At 60.2% G+C, this 13,346-nt stretch overlaps 7 protein-coding genes across 7 annotated transcripts; 3 read left to right on the top strand and 4 right to left on the bottom strand.

The window, feature by feature from the left end:
- Positions 1 to 12: 12 nt before the first annotated feature.
- Positions 13 to 2,239, top strand: THITE_2115037 (uncharacterized protein). The gene is made up of 5 exons (XM_003653001.1): positions 13 to 216; positions 288 to 412; positions 490 to 1,487; positions 1,551 to 1,681; positions 1,742 to 2,239. Exons 2-5 carry the CDS (start codon positions 329 to 331, stop codon positions 2,221 to 2,223), a joined length of 1,695 nt encoding a protein of 564 aa, XP_003653049.1. The 5' UTR covers positions 13 to 216; positions 288 to 328; the 3' UTR covers positions 2,224 to 2,239.
- A 498-nt stretch (positions 2,240 to 2,737) lies between these two features.
- On the top strand, positions 2,738 to 4,026 carry THITE_107262 (uncharacterized protein). The gene is made up of 3 exons (XM_003653000.1): positions 2,738 to 2,867; positions 2,937 to 3,006; positions 3,100 to 4,026. Exons 1-3 carry the CDS (start codon positions 2,836 to 2,838, stop codon positions 3,427 to 3,429), a joined length of 432 nt encoding a protein of 143 aa, XP_003653048.1. The 5' UTR covers positions 2,738 to 2,835; the 3' UTR covers positions 3,430 to 4,026.
- Positions 4,027 to 4,470: 444 nt separating this feature from the next.
- Positions 4,471 to 6,396, bottom strand: THITE_151785 (uncharacterized protein; the record flags this gene model as incomplete). The annotated part of the gene is made up of 2 exons (XM_003652999.1): positions 4,471 to 5,450; positions 5,529 to 6,396. 2 exons carry the CDS (start codon positions 6,394 to 6,396, stop codon positions 4,471 to 4,473), a joined length of 1,848 nt encoding a protein of 615 aa, XP_003653047.1.
- An 863-nt stretch (positions 6,397 to 7,259) lies between these two features.
- On the bottom strand, positions 7,260 to 8,675 carry THITE_2115028 (uncharacterized protein). Its single transcript, XM_003652998.1, has 2 exons — positions 8,438 to 8,675; positions 7,260 to 8,295 (listed from the first exon to the last, which is right to left on the bottom strand). The coding sequence occupies exons 1-2, from the start codon at positions 8,462 to 8,464 to the stop codon at positions 7,357 to 7,359; spliced, it is 966 nt and encodes a 321-aa protein (XP_003653046.1). The 5' UTR covers positions 8,465 to 8,675; the 3' UTR covers positions 7,260 to 7,356.
- Positions 8,676 to 8,882: 207 nt separating this feature from the next.
- Positions 8,883 to 10,258, bottom strand: THITE_2115026 (SPT3-like protein). Its single transcript, XM_003652997.1, has 2 exons — positions 10,086 to 10,258; positions 8,883 to 10,022 (listed from the first exon to the last, which is right to left on the bottom strand). Exons 1-2 carry the CDS (start codon positions 10,170 to 10,172, stop codon positions 9,201 to 9,203), a joined length of 909 nt encoding a protein of 302 aa, XP_003653045.1. The 5' UTR covers positions 10,173 to 10,258; the 3' UTR covers positions 8,883 to 9,200.
- A 3-nt stretch (positions 10,259 to 10,261) lies between these two features.
- THITE_2115025 (uncharacterized protein) lies at positions 10,262 to 10,888 on the top strand. Its single transcript, XM_003652996.1, has one exon. It carries the CDS (start codon positions 10,287 to 10,289, stop codon positions 10,515 to 10,517), a length of 231 nt encoding a protein of 76 aa, XP_003653044.1. The 5' UTR covers positions 10,262 to 10,286; the 3' UTR covers positions 10,518 to 10,888.
- A 1,301-nt stretch (positions 10,889 to 12,189) lies between these two features.
- On the bottom strand, positions 12,190 to 13,292 carry THITE_23764 (uncharacterized protein; the record flags this gene model as incomplete). Its single annotated transcript, XM_003652995.1, has 1 exon — positions 12,190 to 13,292. A coding segment is annotated over one exon (1,103 nt), but the record flags the coding sequence as incomplete, so codon positions are not given.
- Between the last annotated feature and the right edge of the window lie 54 nt (positions 13,293 to 13,346).

Genomic DNA, 13,346 nt, shown 5'->3' with positions numbered 1-13,346 from the left:
TCACTGTCCGGTCTACGGCAGCTCGTCCTCATCCTCATCCTTCATCTTTCATCCGCATCCGCGTTCTCGTTATCAAACCATGGAGGTGTCGACTGGCAACTGCAAATAACGCTGCCCATAACTCAAGTTTTTCTGTGACCCCTTGTGCTCACAGAACATATCTTGTCCCGACTTGCATCCCGCTGTGCTGAAACTATCCTGCAACCTCTGCGACCTGTACTTCGACCTCGCCGGGATGCCTCAATACGGCTGAAGTTCTGTTGACACCATCTCCGTTTTCACTCCAGCTCAGCGGCAGCAGCAGCAGCCGCAGCAAGCAAAAAGAAGCATGATGAGGGAGCAGCAGCTGCACCGCGCTCGGCTGGTGTCGAGCGTGGCTGCAACCATGATCTCGCTGGCATGCGGCACCAACGTATGATAAACTACCTGCATGATATGCCTCCGTGAAGCGCACCGCCGGGTAGCAGAGAGCTAAGAGCCTGTCTTCAGTACGTCTACTCGGCCTGGGCCCCGCAGTTCGCCGACAGGCTGCGCCTCTCTGCCACCGAGACCAACCTGATAGGTCTGGCCGGCAACATGGGCATGTACTCGATGGGCGTGCCCGTCGGCCTGTTCGTCGACCACCGCGGCCCGCGCCCGGCCGTCATCGCCGGCGCTCTGTGCCTCGGCATCGGCTACGTCCCCTTCCGCGCCGCCTACGAGACCGCATCCGGCTCCGTGCCCGTTCTGTGCTTCTTCGCCTTCCTTACCGGCCTCGGCGGCTGCATGGCCTTCGCGGCCGCCGTCAAGACGTCCGCCCTGAACTGGCCCCACCACCGAGGCACCGCGACCGCCTTCCCCCTGGCCGCCTTCGGTCTGAGCGCCTTCTTCTTCTCGCTCTTCGGCGGCGTCTTCTTCCCCGGCGACACGGGCGCCTTCCTCACCCTGCTGGCTGCCGGCACCTTTGCCCTGAGCTTTTTCGGCTTCTTCTTCCTCAAGGTCTATCCGCACACGTCCTACCACAGCGTGCCAACCAGCGCTTCCGGGCCGTCCGGCTCGCAGCAGCTGCGCCGCACGCCGTCCGAGGAGGCAAAGGGTCCCCGCCGCCACGGCGGCCCCGGCGGTAGACGCTCCCCGGATGCAGAACCTGGTACGTCGCCCACCACCCACACGACTCCCGCGGCGACCGCCGGCTCGTCAGAGGATGCCACGGACGACCCCGCTTACGGCCGGACTCATGTCGAGACTGATGTCGAGGCTGGTCTCCCCGACGCCTTGCCTCATGCCCTGGACGGCACATCCCAGGAGGTTCAGGTGGACGAGACGTCGTCTCTCATGTCCAAGTCATCGTCGTCGCTGGCCGGCGATGTCCTTGTTCAGAACAGTGTTGATATGGATCGCTCGCATCGTGTAGATATCCGTGGCTGGCGTCTGCTCAGGAACGTCGACTTTTGGCAGCTGTTTTGCATCATGGGCCTTCTGGCGGGCATTGGCCTGATGACCATCAAGTGAGTTCCACCGTTCGTCGTACTGTACGTGCGAGTCATGCGCGAGGCTGACCTGAGGCGCAGCAACATCGGCCACGACGTCAATGCGCTCTGGAAGCGCTACGATGACTCGGTTAGCGAGGCCTTCCTCGTCCAGCGACAGCAGATGCACGTCTCCATCCTGTCCCTCGGGAGCTTCTGCGGTAGATTGCTGAGTGGTGAGAAATCCTCACCACTGCGCTCCTCCTGGACCTCTGAAACTGATAGTGACTCAGGCGTCGGCTCCGACTTCCTCATCAAGGTGCTGCACGCGAGCCGCGCCTGGTGCCTCGTCATCGCCTGCTTCGTCTTCTGCGTCGCCCAGCTCTGCGCCCTCAACATCACCAACCCCCACCTGCTGGGCTTCGTCTCGGGCCTGTCGGGCCTCGGCTACGGCTTCCTCTTCGGCGTCTTCCCGTCCATTGTTGCCGAGTCCTTTGGCATCCACGGCCTCAGCCAGAACTGGGGCTTCATGACCCTCAGCCCCGTCCTCTCGGGCAACGTCTTCAACCTGTTCTATGGAGCCGTCTTCGACAGCCATAGCATTGTCGGGCCGGATGGCGAGCGGTCGTGCCTCGATGGGCTGGACTGCTACAAGAACGCGTATTTCGTTACTTTGGCGGCCTGCGGGTTGGGGATCGTAGTGACCCTAACCACGATCCGGCACCAGTACCTCCAGCGGCTGAGGGAAGAAGGGAAGGGTGCTGCCGAGGATTGAAACCTCTTCCGGCGACAGAGCTGGCAGTCGGTCACCTTTGTTCAGATTGGCCTCTCAGAGAACTCCTTGTCCGGGCGTGGAATAAAGAGAGGCGCGTAAGAGGAGAGTTAGAAGAGATGGTTCCGAAGGCCCACAAATGGGTGTTGAGGCTGGAACGAACGGCTCCTTCTGAGAGCTTTGGCTTTGCGGACAAGTGCATTGGCGTTCTGGGCATGATACATAGACCGACTTCTGGGCAACAGACCCAACCCGGCACTGCAAGGCGAAGCGGTGCGGAATGCCTTATATAGTAGCTAAATCACGTACTCTAATTAAATCAACTAGACTGTTCTTTTCCGAGCCGAAGCGGACGCTGGAAGGCTTGTGCGACTTGGTCGATCGGGAAAAGGGGGATGGGTTGCAGCAAATAATAGTTAACCCTAACCCGCCACAGCTCGCCTGGTACTGTGCTTATCGCTGTGACTTGCCTCCGGTGCTCTCCACGCTATTTCCAGTACGATACCTTACCAAGCAACTCCTGTGTAATAAGCGACACCGCGACTGCTGCAACATCGAGTCGAGTGCAGCGGCAGCGACCCCAACCGGCGGACCACCCGCGCCGCAGCCGCAGCCATGTTGTCCTTCATCCTGATCCAGAACCGGCAGTACGCATTTTCTGCTCTCGCTGTTTGCAACATTGTGCGCTCTGATGACATGCTGACACGGAATCCCAGGGGCAAGACCCGGCTGGCCAAGTGGTACGTCCCGTACAGCGACGAGGAGAAGATCAAGCTCAAGGGCGAGGTACGGACTTTTCCACTCCTCTCCCACCTTTGTTGTTTTCTTCTTTTTTTCCAACATTATTATTAACCTTTGTTTGTTTGTCTGCCCATCCAGATCCACCGCCTCGTCGCGCCGCGCGACCAAAAGTACCAGTCCAACTTCGTCGAGTTCCGCAACCACAAGGTGGTCTACCGGCGGTACGCGGGGCTCTTCTTCTGCGCCTGCGTCGACACCAACGACAACGAGCTCGCCTACCTCGAGGCCATCCACTTCTTCGTCGAGGTGCTCGACGCCTTCTTCGGCAACGTCTGCGAGCTCGACCTCGTCTTCAACTTCTACAAGGTCTACGCCATCCTCGACGAGGTCTTCCTCGCCGGCGAGATCGAGGAGACCAGCAAGCAGGTCGTGCTGACCCGCCTGGAGCACTTGGATAAACTGGAGTGATAAAGACAGAGAGAGGGCTGCTGCCCGGCTGGCTGGATTCTTTCATTGCGTTGAGCGTTGGAAGGGCTCGTCGTGTTCTGGTAGGGTTCGGACGGGCTGGGATGGACCACACTACGGCCGGCGGCCCGGTTTTTATGCTTGGGCGTTGCATGGCGACTGGGAAATGAGGGTACAGCGATTTGTGAGGAGGAAATGTGGCGCACGTTGTGTCGTGGACTGAGGCGGGCGATTGGGGAGAACCAGCGCTGTGCCGCGTCGAGTCGGTCATCGGTGGAAGGCGAGAAAGACTCTCGCGGCGGCGAAGGTCTAGTTACGCCGCCCGAGGTACGGAGGCAACAAGTGGAAGGGCGCATGACGGACAGCTGCCGGTTACACTGAGCATCGTCGGCAATGGAGGCAGCTCCATTTTGCTTGGGCAAGCAGGTTAGGAGAGCGGCCCTGCAGTAATGCTCTCGGCACAGTCATCGCTGGAACACATAGCTCGAGCTGGAGTACCAGGCTGCCCTAATTCAATGAGGAGGCAGTCATTTCGCACACATCCCGCACCGGGTCCCCGGATCCCGCCAGACAGAGCAGATCGAAGCAGAGAGGTTTCTGAAGATGCAAAACCTACGTACGTGATGTAACTATCCCACAATAAATAAGGTGACGATGGCAAGCGTCAAATGTGATTTCGAGACCTCCTCGGTCAAATCAACGCCGAACACCGTTCCATCGAGCCCTGAATCCTGCTATCCCACCGAGAGCCCGTCGTAGACACCCACCCCTCCCCTTGAAAACTTGAGAAACCTATAAGCACCGCGGCCGAGTCGCAAACCTCCCCAAGTCAGCAGGCAGGCAGCCGCTACTTTCGTCTCATCGTCTGCAAAATCAGACTCCCAAATCAGAGCGGCACCAACAAAGGACAAAGGCAAATGAGAAGAAAAAGAAACGGGATGAACAACGGGCTCGTGAGGTGGGAACCGGGTCTTGTCCATCTTCGCAAGGCCAAACCGGCCAGTCTTGTCTGCCGCAAAGAAGTAACTGGCCCGACACGCGCCCTCATGACTGGCGGGTGGTTTTGAAAATGTCGAACGCAGCTTGGTTACGGCCAGGCGTAGACGGCGTGGAGTCGACGACGATCACTTCCACGGGAGCCCACAGAGAAGGGGCGGGCGGCTCCCGTACGACGGGCGGCTCTTGCCATGCGACGGGCGGTGCGTCGGGCATCTCTGTGTCCGCCGGTCCTCGGTGTCCCGCGTCGAGCTGCTGGGTCCTTGAGCTGTTGGAACGGGCATAGAGGAAATCCATGACCCCACTGCCAGCAATGCCACGGGCGCCTTCACTCGCTGCGGCGACGGGCTCTTGTCGCGTGTCGACACGCCCCGTTTCGATGACCGGCGCCCGAGGTGGCCAGTCACGGGATGAAGAAGACGGAGTGTCTCGGTAGACCTCGTCCTCGTATGCCAGCCGTCTTTCGTCCCGGTTCTGGCGCTCGCCGATCAAATCAGCAGCGAAGGCGCCCCCCTGGTGGGGCACCCTCCCGACGTCCTCGGCGCCATGCCGGTGGCGCCCGTCGTGGCGGCTGCGAGGAGGGGAGCGCGATGCCGGGCGCTTGCCCGTCTGATGTCCGTGGGCCGGCACCCGGTGGCGGGATGACTCGTACTCGGGGCGAAAGTCGTACTCGAGACGAAGTCGGTCTTGCTCGCGCAGGACTCGCCAATCTTCGCGAGTGAGGAGTTTGGCACGGCTCCTCCTGCGAGGCATACCGTCAGCCCCGCGATGATGGTCAGCCCGTGGCGGCGCCACCGGAATATATGAAACTTCGCGTTCCTGCCCAGGACTGCGGCTTTGCTCACCCCAGCCGATATTCCTCGCTGCCTGGCGCCGCCGCCCGGCGACGGACTTCGGATCTCGGTTCATCGGGCACATCTGGCCGAAATGCTCGCCGAACTTGCCGCAGATGCGACACTGAAACGTTGGCGCTGGCCGTCTATCGTGCCGGGGATCCAAAATGGTGGGACAGTTTTTGTAAATATGGTCTAGTTGGTTGTCACCCTGGTTAGCTACCGCGGGCAGTCTTCCTGGCGCAAGGCGTTGAACCGCTCGTTATTACTTACCAGACGAATGGCAGCGGTCACACGAAGGGAGCGGCACGAGGCTGGAACTGGTCGGCAGACTTGGGGGGAGTCGATCGTGGGCCTCGATGGGTAGGCTCGGTTGGTCAGGTAGGGCAGGAGTGGCGGGTCGCGGAGACCGTCTGGCGAAGGGAGCCCGTTCCGTTCTCGGTGTACCCTGTCTCGGGGGGTTCTCGACGCGCTCCTCGTTGGGATATAGATTTCTCGTTCTGCCCAAGGCCACTTTGTTGGCTCCAGTCAAAAATGGCGGGTCCGGGGGCTGATCTCCGCCATGGCTTTGAGACGGGCTCGAATCCTTGGACAGCGTCTTGGAAGAGAGGAACACAACGTCATCGTCGTCGTCCCCTTCACCACCTCGCAGGTCAGCGGCTGTGTCGGCTTCTTGCGAGAGCGCGAGTCTGTCGGGGTGCATGTGGCTGTAATGACCTTCCGATGTTGCGATATCGGGACCGCGCGCTTGGTTCTCGGGCGAGGTAGCGATCACCTGGGATAACTTGAATTCCGCCAAGATCATCCGTCCTGCAGCGACAGGATCCGTGGTGGCCGTGCAACGCTGCCACTCACGGACGGCTTTTACGATGTCGCCGTCGCTGAAGGACAGGGCCTTCATGGATCGGTACCAAGTTGCGACCTCATGGTGCAAGGTCTCATCGTTGGAGATGTCGACTTCCATGAGACGCTGATGAAGCCACATGAGGTAGAAAGATAGAATCCGGCCCTTGCTCACAGCCGGGGGCACATTCGTCTGTACCTCATCGACCAGCTGCTCCAGCGAGATACTTCCGAGGCTCCCGAGGCTCTCGAGCCCCAGGAACTCGAGGTTCTGCCTGATTCTGTCGGCGTGATCCATTGTCACGCGCGCGGGGGAGACACGGGCTCCGTCGGAAATGAAAAAGAAACTGTCGGTGGAATGCCGCGCGCTGTTTGCTCTGGCGCGTCCTCGACTTGGTGGATCGATCTTCGAACCTTGGTGACACCTCTGAGAAGGGATATATGCTCAGACTCCCAAGAAAATCGCGGTCGATATTTGCGGGTAACTTGACGATGTTGTGCTTCTAGGAGCGGGATCGTGTCGACGTCCTCGGCGCTGGCAACAATCAAACGATGAGAGGAGACTCGGTCTAAGGAGAAGGATGAAGAGAGACGCGAGGCCGCGAGGCAGCGCTGTCAGGCTTGATAAACGAGAAGCAACAGTGGAGATGCCACGCGCCCTCAGGCTCGATGAACGAAGAGTGGCAATGCTTGCTTTGCGACTCCTTCGTTTGAAGGGAGGAGGAAAAGTCAGGTTTGCAGCGCTCGCTCAAGGTGGGAGAAAGCTGGCTAAAGGCAAATCACTGCGCGATCGAGGAAGGTACGATCGCTGTAGACACCTAGAAACTAGCATGGCCTTCCGGAAGCTCACGGAAATTATTGACGGCGACTTGGCGGATCCTTTCCGGGGGTCGTGTGCGTCGACGACAAGCCGGCGGGTGAGCCCGGGGAGGGACACAGGTGATGTTGTGATAGGGGGTGAGCCCCCCATTCCGTTGACAGAAAGACTGACACCTCTCCTGGCTCCTATTCTCCTATTCCCATTCACAAGAAAGGCTGCCTTAGTCCAACACATTGAGCCATAGAACTTTGAGTTCACATATTTTGTCGTAAGCCTGCACGCACCGGTGTTGTTCAAAGAGGTGAAACGGGAACGCCAAACTCCTTCATGCCTGTCATCCATAAGATAGCCCGTCACTCGCAGCCAGCAGATAATCAACTTGAGACACACCATACATAACCCGCTGAATACCACCGGACCGCCCGAGATACACAGACTTCACCTCTTCAGCGCAGCGAACCTCTTGGCCAGCTCGTCCACGTCGGGAATCCCATCAGCAATACTTCCTTTCTTCTCGGCGGGCTTCTTCCCCGCGGTCGAACCAGCAGCCGGGGGCTTCTTGGTCGGCGTCAACTCCACCTTGTTGAGCGTCACTTTCGGGTGGATATTCTCCGTCGACGGACTCGGCGGGTTGACCTGCAGCGGACTGGCGGGACCGAACGTCCTGGGAGGCGTCGCCTTGCTGAGCTCTTCTTCCCTCGCCCCAACCACCTCGTCCTCGCCCAGCAGCGACTCCTCCAACGAGCTCTTCTCCTTCTGGCCGGCATCCCCGTCCCCATCCCCATTTCCATCCCCATCCCCACCTTCACCCCCTCCCATGTCGAAATCGGGCGGCGCCCCCAACTCCTCCCTCCGCGCCCTCCCCGGCGGCCAGTCAACCCCGTACGCCTTGGCGATCTCCTCCAGATAGCCCTGCACCAGCTCCTCCCTGGGCGGCGCGACGCTCAGCTTCCTGATGACCCGCTCGCTCACCTTACCATCGCGGTTCTCCATGGCCTGCAGCACGAACTCCTTGCCGAACCTCTCGGCCAGCAGGCCCCGGACCAGCTGCAGCTCCTTGATCTCGGTCTTGGGCGCCGCGTACATGATGCTCTTGACGGCCTCCTCCAGGCCGGGATCGCACGCCGCGCCGGTGTTCTCGCCCAGCAGCCCCGCGCGCGCGAGCAGCAGCTCGCAGTACAGCTCGAGCACCTCGTGCAGCTCGGTGATGATGTCGGACCGGATGATGTTCTCGACGCGGATGCGGGCCGACTCGACCTTGCCCTGCTCAAGCAGCTGGGCCATGGCGCGGCGCTGCGCCTTGGCCAGCGCCTCGTCGCGCTTCTGCACCATGCGCAGGCGCGCGATGGCGAGCTTGAGCTGGACTTTGATTTTGGGCTGCCGGTGGCGATGGTGGCGGATGCGTGTCAGTGCTATACGGATGCTATACTTCTCTTTTTGTGTGTTTGTTCCATAGAAGGGAGCAGGGGACGGACACGGACACGGAGACGTGATAGGGAGGTTTCGAGATGTGACGTACTACGAGGGTAGAGGATGGAGGAGCCATCTTGGATGGGGCTCTGGTGTGGAGGGATGAGGATTTCCGGCCAGCCAAGTAGGTGTCAGGCTGTTGCTGAGGTGAGTTGAATGCTTGGTCGTGGGCTGTAGTGTGGTACGCTCAAGACTGTTGCGTCTTATATGTCTAGAGGTGGTCTAGGCTCCCATATTCGGAACAGGTGAGGTTGCGTATGCACCAACCAGGCAGCTGTAGCTGGAGCTTGCGGCTGACAGCCTGTGTGGGGTGATCAACATGGCGGGGTAGCTGTGGGTCAAGATGCGCTGCGTGTGCTTATCGATAAGATAGGTACTGATGACTGTCGTGTAACCAACCTGAGTCCACGCATTTACAAACATGAGGGGGGTTCTGGGGTCCGGGGACGGCAGGACCGGAGGAAATCGAGGGGAGATGGCAGGACAAAAGCGAGGGGGGACAAGCAGAGATTGGTATAGGACGAGTATCAGTTCAGGGGAATGGTAATGAGGCGGAAGACGGAGACTTACACACATATCATTGTCCGGTTCGTATCTCTGCACACAACATGCCGCACCAGGATGCATGCAGGTTCCCTTCACTGGTGCGCTGAAATCATCCATCAATACGTTACCCGGGTATGTACACTATTCCGTACAGTCAACAATGTTTCCCTCACCAAGCGAAACAAAACGCTGAAATCCGTAAGGCATCCCATCCCATCCGTAAGCCCCCAAACGCCCCTAGACGCCTTCAGCCCAAGCCAGAGCCCTCAAATCAGCCTGAGAGTCGTCCGCTGCTGCAGCCTCGTGCCGTTGAGCATGGCCCGGTACTTCTTTGGCCGCTGCTGGAGCCGGCGGAAGGCCTCCTGGATGTGGCGCGGCTCGACGGGGGTGCGGCCCTCGCCGGGCGGGTCGAAGAGGCCGCCGCCGCCGGGCGCCTTGCGCTTCTTGCCCGCGTTCTCGCCCGTGCGCTCGCGGTACAGGTCCTCGTTCTCCTTGATCTTGAGCGCCTCCTCCGTGAGCGTCTGCACCATCTCGAAGGTCAGGAAGCCGAGGATGTCGACGATGTCGTCCGACGGCTTGCTGTCCGTGACGATGCCGAAGCCGGCCCACTCGCGGAACCGCTTGCCCTTGCGGTAGGTGAACGATGCCTGCCGGTACTCGGACCACGTCACGTACTCCTCCTTCGTCATCGCCTTGGTGCGCTCGTCCGCCTTGCGCAGCCGCTGCAGCGTGATGTGGTTCATCTCCTCTTCCTCCTCGTCCTCCTCGTCCTCGCGCTCGGGCACCTCGACCGAGAAGAACGACGCCGGCTCCCAGGGCAGGCCGACCTTGGCCTTCTTGTTCTTCTTTGCCGAATCGTCCACCGGGCCGCCGGCGACGACCCCGCCGACGGGATCCTCGCCGGCGCCCAAATCAGCGTCGCCGCCCTTGTCGTCCGAGTCCTTGACATTCTTGCGCACGTCCTTCCACGAGAGGAAAGTGCGCAGCCGGGACACCTTGGGAGCGTCGTCGCGAATCTGAAAGATGAGGTCGTTGATCGTGATGGAACGCGAGCCGCGGCGGGCAGCTAGCTCGGTACAGTTTCGGAGCTACGACAACAGTGAGAAAAAAACGCAGATGAAAAGCAGTACTGTGATGCGGATGAAACTTACAATCTCAATGACCTGCTGGCGCACGATGTCCTCGATGATGCTTGTCGTCTCGACTGAGGGTTCTCCCGTCTCGCCGGACACGTACATCATCTGAAGTTCGAGGTAGTTAGCGATCGCTTCACGGGGGTGTGGTTCCGCGCTTTCAAATCCATTCTTCTCCTTTGAAGAGGATTCCGCGTCGATGGTAGGAAGGGCAATGCCATGTGCGAGCTTGAACGCCCAGGCCAGATGGCTGAGAGGAATCCCCCTGACGCTCAACGCTGGCTCCAGCCTGCGTCGGGTATTTTCCAGATCCCGGGCGATGTTCATGTCTACCGCTTTGTCGAAAGCTTCCAGGAACATGGCAGCCGCCTCAGGCTGCAGCTTTCCGAGAGAGGACATTTTCGACGGAGGCACGTTCGCGCCAGGCTGAAGAGGATGATTTGCCGTTGACTTTCGGCGAAATGAAGGATGAAGGAAATCGTGAAGTGGGAGCTGCGATTATGCGCAGAAGGAGGGTATTGATCGAGCGAAGGCGATTTGGAAAGACAGAGAGCGGAACAAGGAAGAGGTCGATGTGGGAAGAGCCACTTAGACCGGAGCCGGGACACAGCAGTGAAGGGAACGGGTTGTTTACGGGGGAGAGGGGATTTGGATTTGTGTGTTGCTGGTGAGTGTGCAGCGACTGATTGGCCTGTCTCGTCGACAGCCTCAACCCAGTGAACCTCCATTCACCGAAGAACATCCCCCCCCCTTTCCGGCTCCGATGTTGAAGCAACCGCGGCGGGGCCAGTGTTCAGACAGGGATCCGGACCTAACTGTCGGCCTCGGAGAACTTGACTTCATTTCCCGTCCGGTTGCCCTCGACAGGGCCTCGACACAGGGCTTCGACTCCGAGTTGACACAACCCCTTTTCCGCCTCGCCGTCCACTTGACGAGAGGCGCTCTGAGGTATCCTGGATGGCATTCGAAGAGGCGCGCCCTTCATACCTTTCGGTTTCGGTGCTCGAAATGGCCCAGTTGGCCAAAGCGTGCCGGGAAATGCGATGAGCTCTCACCAGCACCCGAGCACGAACAACCCACCCCCCGATCGCCCAGGGGGAATTGCCATGATGTGTTGCCATTCAGGGCAAAGCCAGGGACAATTTCCATTCAAGAAAGAGGGAAACAAGACACACATAAAATAAAGGTACGTACCTGTTGTATCTCTTGGCGATACTTGTACTGCTTGTCTTTGTCCGCCATCTTGCCGGTGTGGTGGACTTTCGAGCAACAGCAACGGAGAGCGCAAGAAGCTGCGGATTTCGAGCCCTCAAGGATGGCAATGAACAAGCAAACCGCAAACCGCTGTGGATCAGGGTACTAGCTAACGATCGCGTGTGCCGTTGAAATTGCGAGCGTATGACGATGGGTTCGGCGCCGGGCCTCAAGGCGGAGTGATGAGCGTGGGCGTGTGCGAGGGAGAGGAGGGGGCAGAGGAGTTGGGCCCTTTAAGTATGCTTCACTGCCATGCCGCTGCGTAACAAATCAGCCAGCCGGCACATGAGCCAGTACTTGTGACGACGGAGATCTCGGACCGGAGGCGTGGATGTTGATGGCGGCGTACGGCTCCTCCGAGATTGAGATGACGGTCGGAGGCCGGCTCGGGGCAAGTGGGTCCCGGCTTGGAGGTCAGTCAGGCACGCCGCAAGACACGAGATTATGTAATCAACCAATGCACAGTATAATCTCCAACTCAGACACACTGTGTTGAGCTCAGATGCCCCGGCAGAGAGACCACCACAGCAAATAGTCGACGATAAAATATAGCAAGGTACTCAATCACCAGCACTCGACTGAGGTGGCATGTCATCTACTACGTCAGTTCGATGCACAATGTGTAGTGGCCGAAACTCATTTATGTTGCTGCCATACTGGCCCTGACCAACGTAAGGGATCCCCCGTCATCTGACGGTTCATCCCACCTCGTCTCACGATAGCTGCCGACTGAGATCACTTTGCACATGCACAGGCATCAGCTGCCGCCGGAACAAGCATAGTTCCTGTTACCACTCCATCGCCCATCCTCCTCCTCCTCCTCCTCCCCTTCCTCTTCCTGCTGCTGCGCTATCAGCCACCACCACCCTCAACCTCCAGATCCAACCCGCCCTCCTCCCCCCTCCACCCCCAAGCAACGACATAATGCCCAGCCAGCAGCCGCCACTCCTCGACCTCGTCCAGCCCGCCCTCGAGCGCGTCGACCCGCTCCTTCTCCTCGTCGCGCACCCAGGCGTCCCAGATGCGGTCGACCGTGCGGCACCGCGCGCGGGCGAGCCCGGCCTCGGCCAGCAGCCGCCGCTCCTGGTCGGCCGGCGTGGGGTACGCCTCGAGCGTGGGCATCGCGATGCCGCGCGCCGCCAGGTTCGAAACCATCGTCCGCCCGAACGCGTCGTGCGGCTGCACCGGCTCGTACAGCACCACCGCCAGGCTGCGGCTGGACAGCGGCCCGCTGCTGAAGATGCCCAGGAGGGCGCTGGCCTCAGACGGGGCCAGGTAGCAGAGGCAGCATTCCGAGAGGAGGAGGGTGGGGGCGTCGGGGAGGAGCTGAGGGAGCAGAGCGGAGGTCGTCGTGAGCGTGCGGAGGTCGAGGCCGTGGAGGGTGAGGCTGTTTTTGGAGTTGGGGCTGAGCGAGTGACATTGCCAGGCTGTTGTAGGCTCTGGAGTGGTGAGCTGCTCCGGGGTGGTGAGGATCGCTCGTAGGGAGGGAGCGGAGCTGATAATGGCTTGTTTGCGGGCCATGATGGTAGGGAAGTCGATCTCGTGGTAGGCGATGTTTCGATGGTTGGCCGGCGCGTTGAACAAGCGCAGGCAGCGGGTGTCGGTGCCCGCGCCGAGGGAGACGATCTGCCTCGTCTCGCCCGGGTTGGTGGTGGCCAGGAAGCGGTCGACGAGCATGTCGATGGCGGTGGTGCGGGTGTAGGTGCCCCTGTTGATGATGGGGAGCCGGCGGGTGCCGGGTCCTTGCACGAACAGGCGTGCAAACGGGTCGGGTAGGTAGCCTAGATCGACGGCGCTGAGACGCGAGACGGCAGCGTCGGTGTCGGTGCCCTGGATGGTGGCGTCGTGGCTTGACCCCGGCCCGGATGTGCTTGGGCCGGCACCACCTCGGCCCCGGCCTCGGCCCCGGCCCCGGCCTCTTCCGGCCAACTCGCCCCGCAGCGACAGCAGATTCGGGATGGATGGCGCCGCCATCAGCTGCAGTTACTTGTTGCCGAAGACAGCAAGGCCCTGGGATGTAAGAGA

This window comes from Thermothielavioides terrestris, chromosome 2, assembly GCF_000226115.1.
Source record: "Thermothielavioides terrestris NRRL 8126 chromosome 2, complete sequence".
In the NCBI taxonomy this organism is placed as follows: domain Eukaryota; kingdom Fungi; phylum Ascomycota; class Sordariomycetes; order Sordariales; family Chaetomiaceae; genus Thermothielavioides; species Thermothielavioides terrestris.
This window is presented reverse-complemented; position numbering and strand designations above follow the sequence as displayed.

Excerpts from the sequence above, each read along its gene's own strand:
- THITE_2115037 (XM_003653001.1), top strand. The coding sequence starts at position 329 with ATGATGAGGGAGCAGCAGCTGCACCGCGCTCGGCTGGTGTCGAGCGTG. Across the intron at positions 1,488-1,550 it reads ATTGGCCTGATGACCATCAA|CAACATCGGCCACGACGTCA; the intron begins GTGAGTTCCACC and ends CCTGAGGCGCAG. Across the intron at positions 1,682-1,741 it reads CTTCTGCGGTAGATTGCTGA|GCGTCGGCTCCGACTTCCTC; the intron begins GTGGTGAGAAAT and ends ATAGTGACTCAG.
- THITE_107262 (XM_003653000.1), top strand. The coding sequence starts at position 2,836 with ATGTTGTCCTTCATCCTGATCCAGAACCGGCA. Across the intron at positions 2,868-2,936 it reads ATCCTGATCCAGAACCGGCA|GGGCAAGACCCGGCTGGCCA; the intron begins GTACGCATTTTC and ends ACGGAATCCCAG. Across the intron at positions 3,007-3,099 it reads AGATCAAGCTCAAGGGCGAG|ATCCACCGCCTCGTCGCGCC; the intron begins GTACGGACTTTT and ends CTGCCCATCCAG.
- THITE_2115028 (XM_003652998.1), bottom strand. The coding sequence starts at position 8,464 with ATGGCTCCTCCATCCTCTACCCTCGTA. Across the intron at positions 8,296-8,437 it reads CTCCATCCTCTACCCTCGTA|CCCAAAATCAAAGTCCAGCT; the intron begins GTACGTCACATC and ends CGCCACCGGCAG.
- THITE_2115026 (XM_003652997.1), bottom strand. The coding sequence starts at position 10,172 with ATGTACGTGTCCGGCGAGACGGGAGAACCCTCAGTCGAGACGACAAGC. Across the intron at positions 10,023-10,085 it reads GCCAGCAGGTCATTGAGATT|CTCCGAAACTGTACCGAGCT; the intron begins GTAAGTTTCATC and ends CTGTTGTCGTAG.
- THITE_2115025 (XM_003652996.1), top strand. The coding sequence starts at position 10,287 with ATGTGCGAGCTTGAACGCCCAGGCCAGATGGCTGAGAGGAATCCCCCT.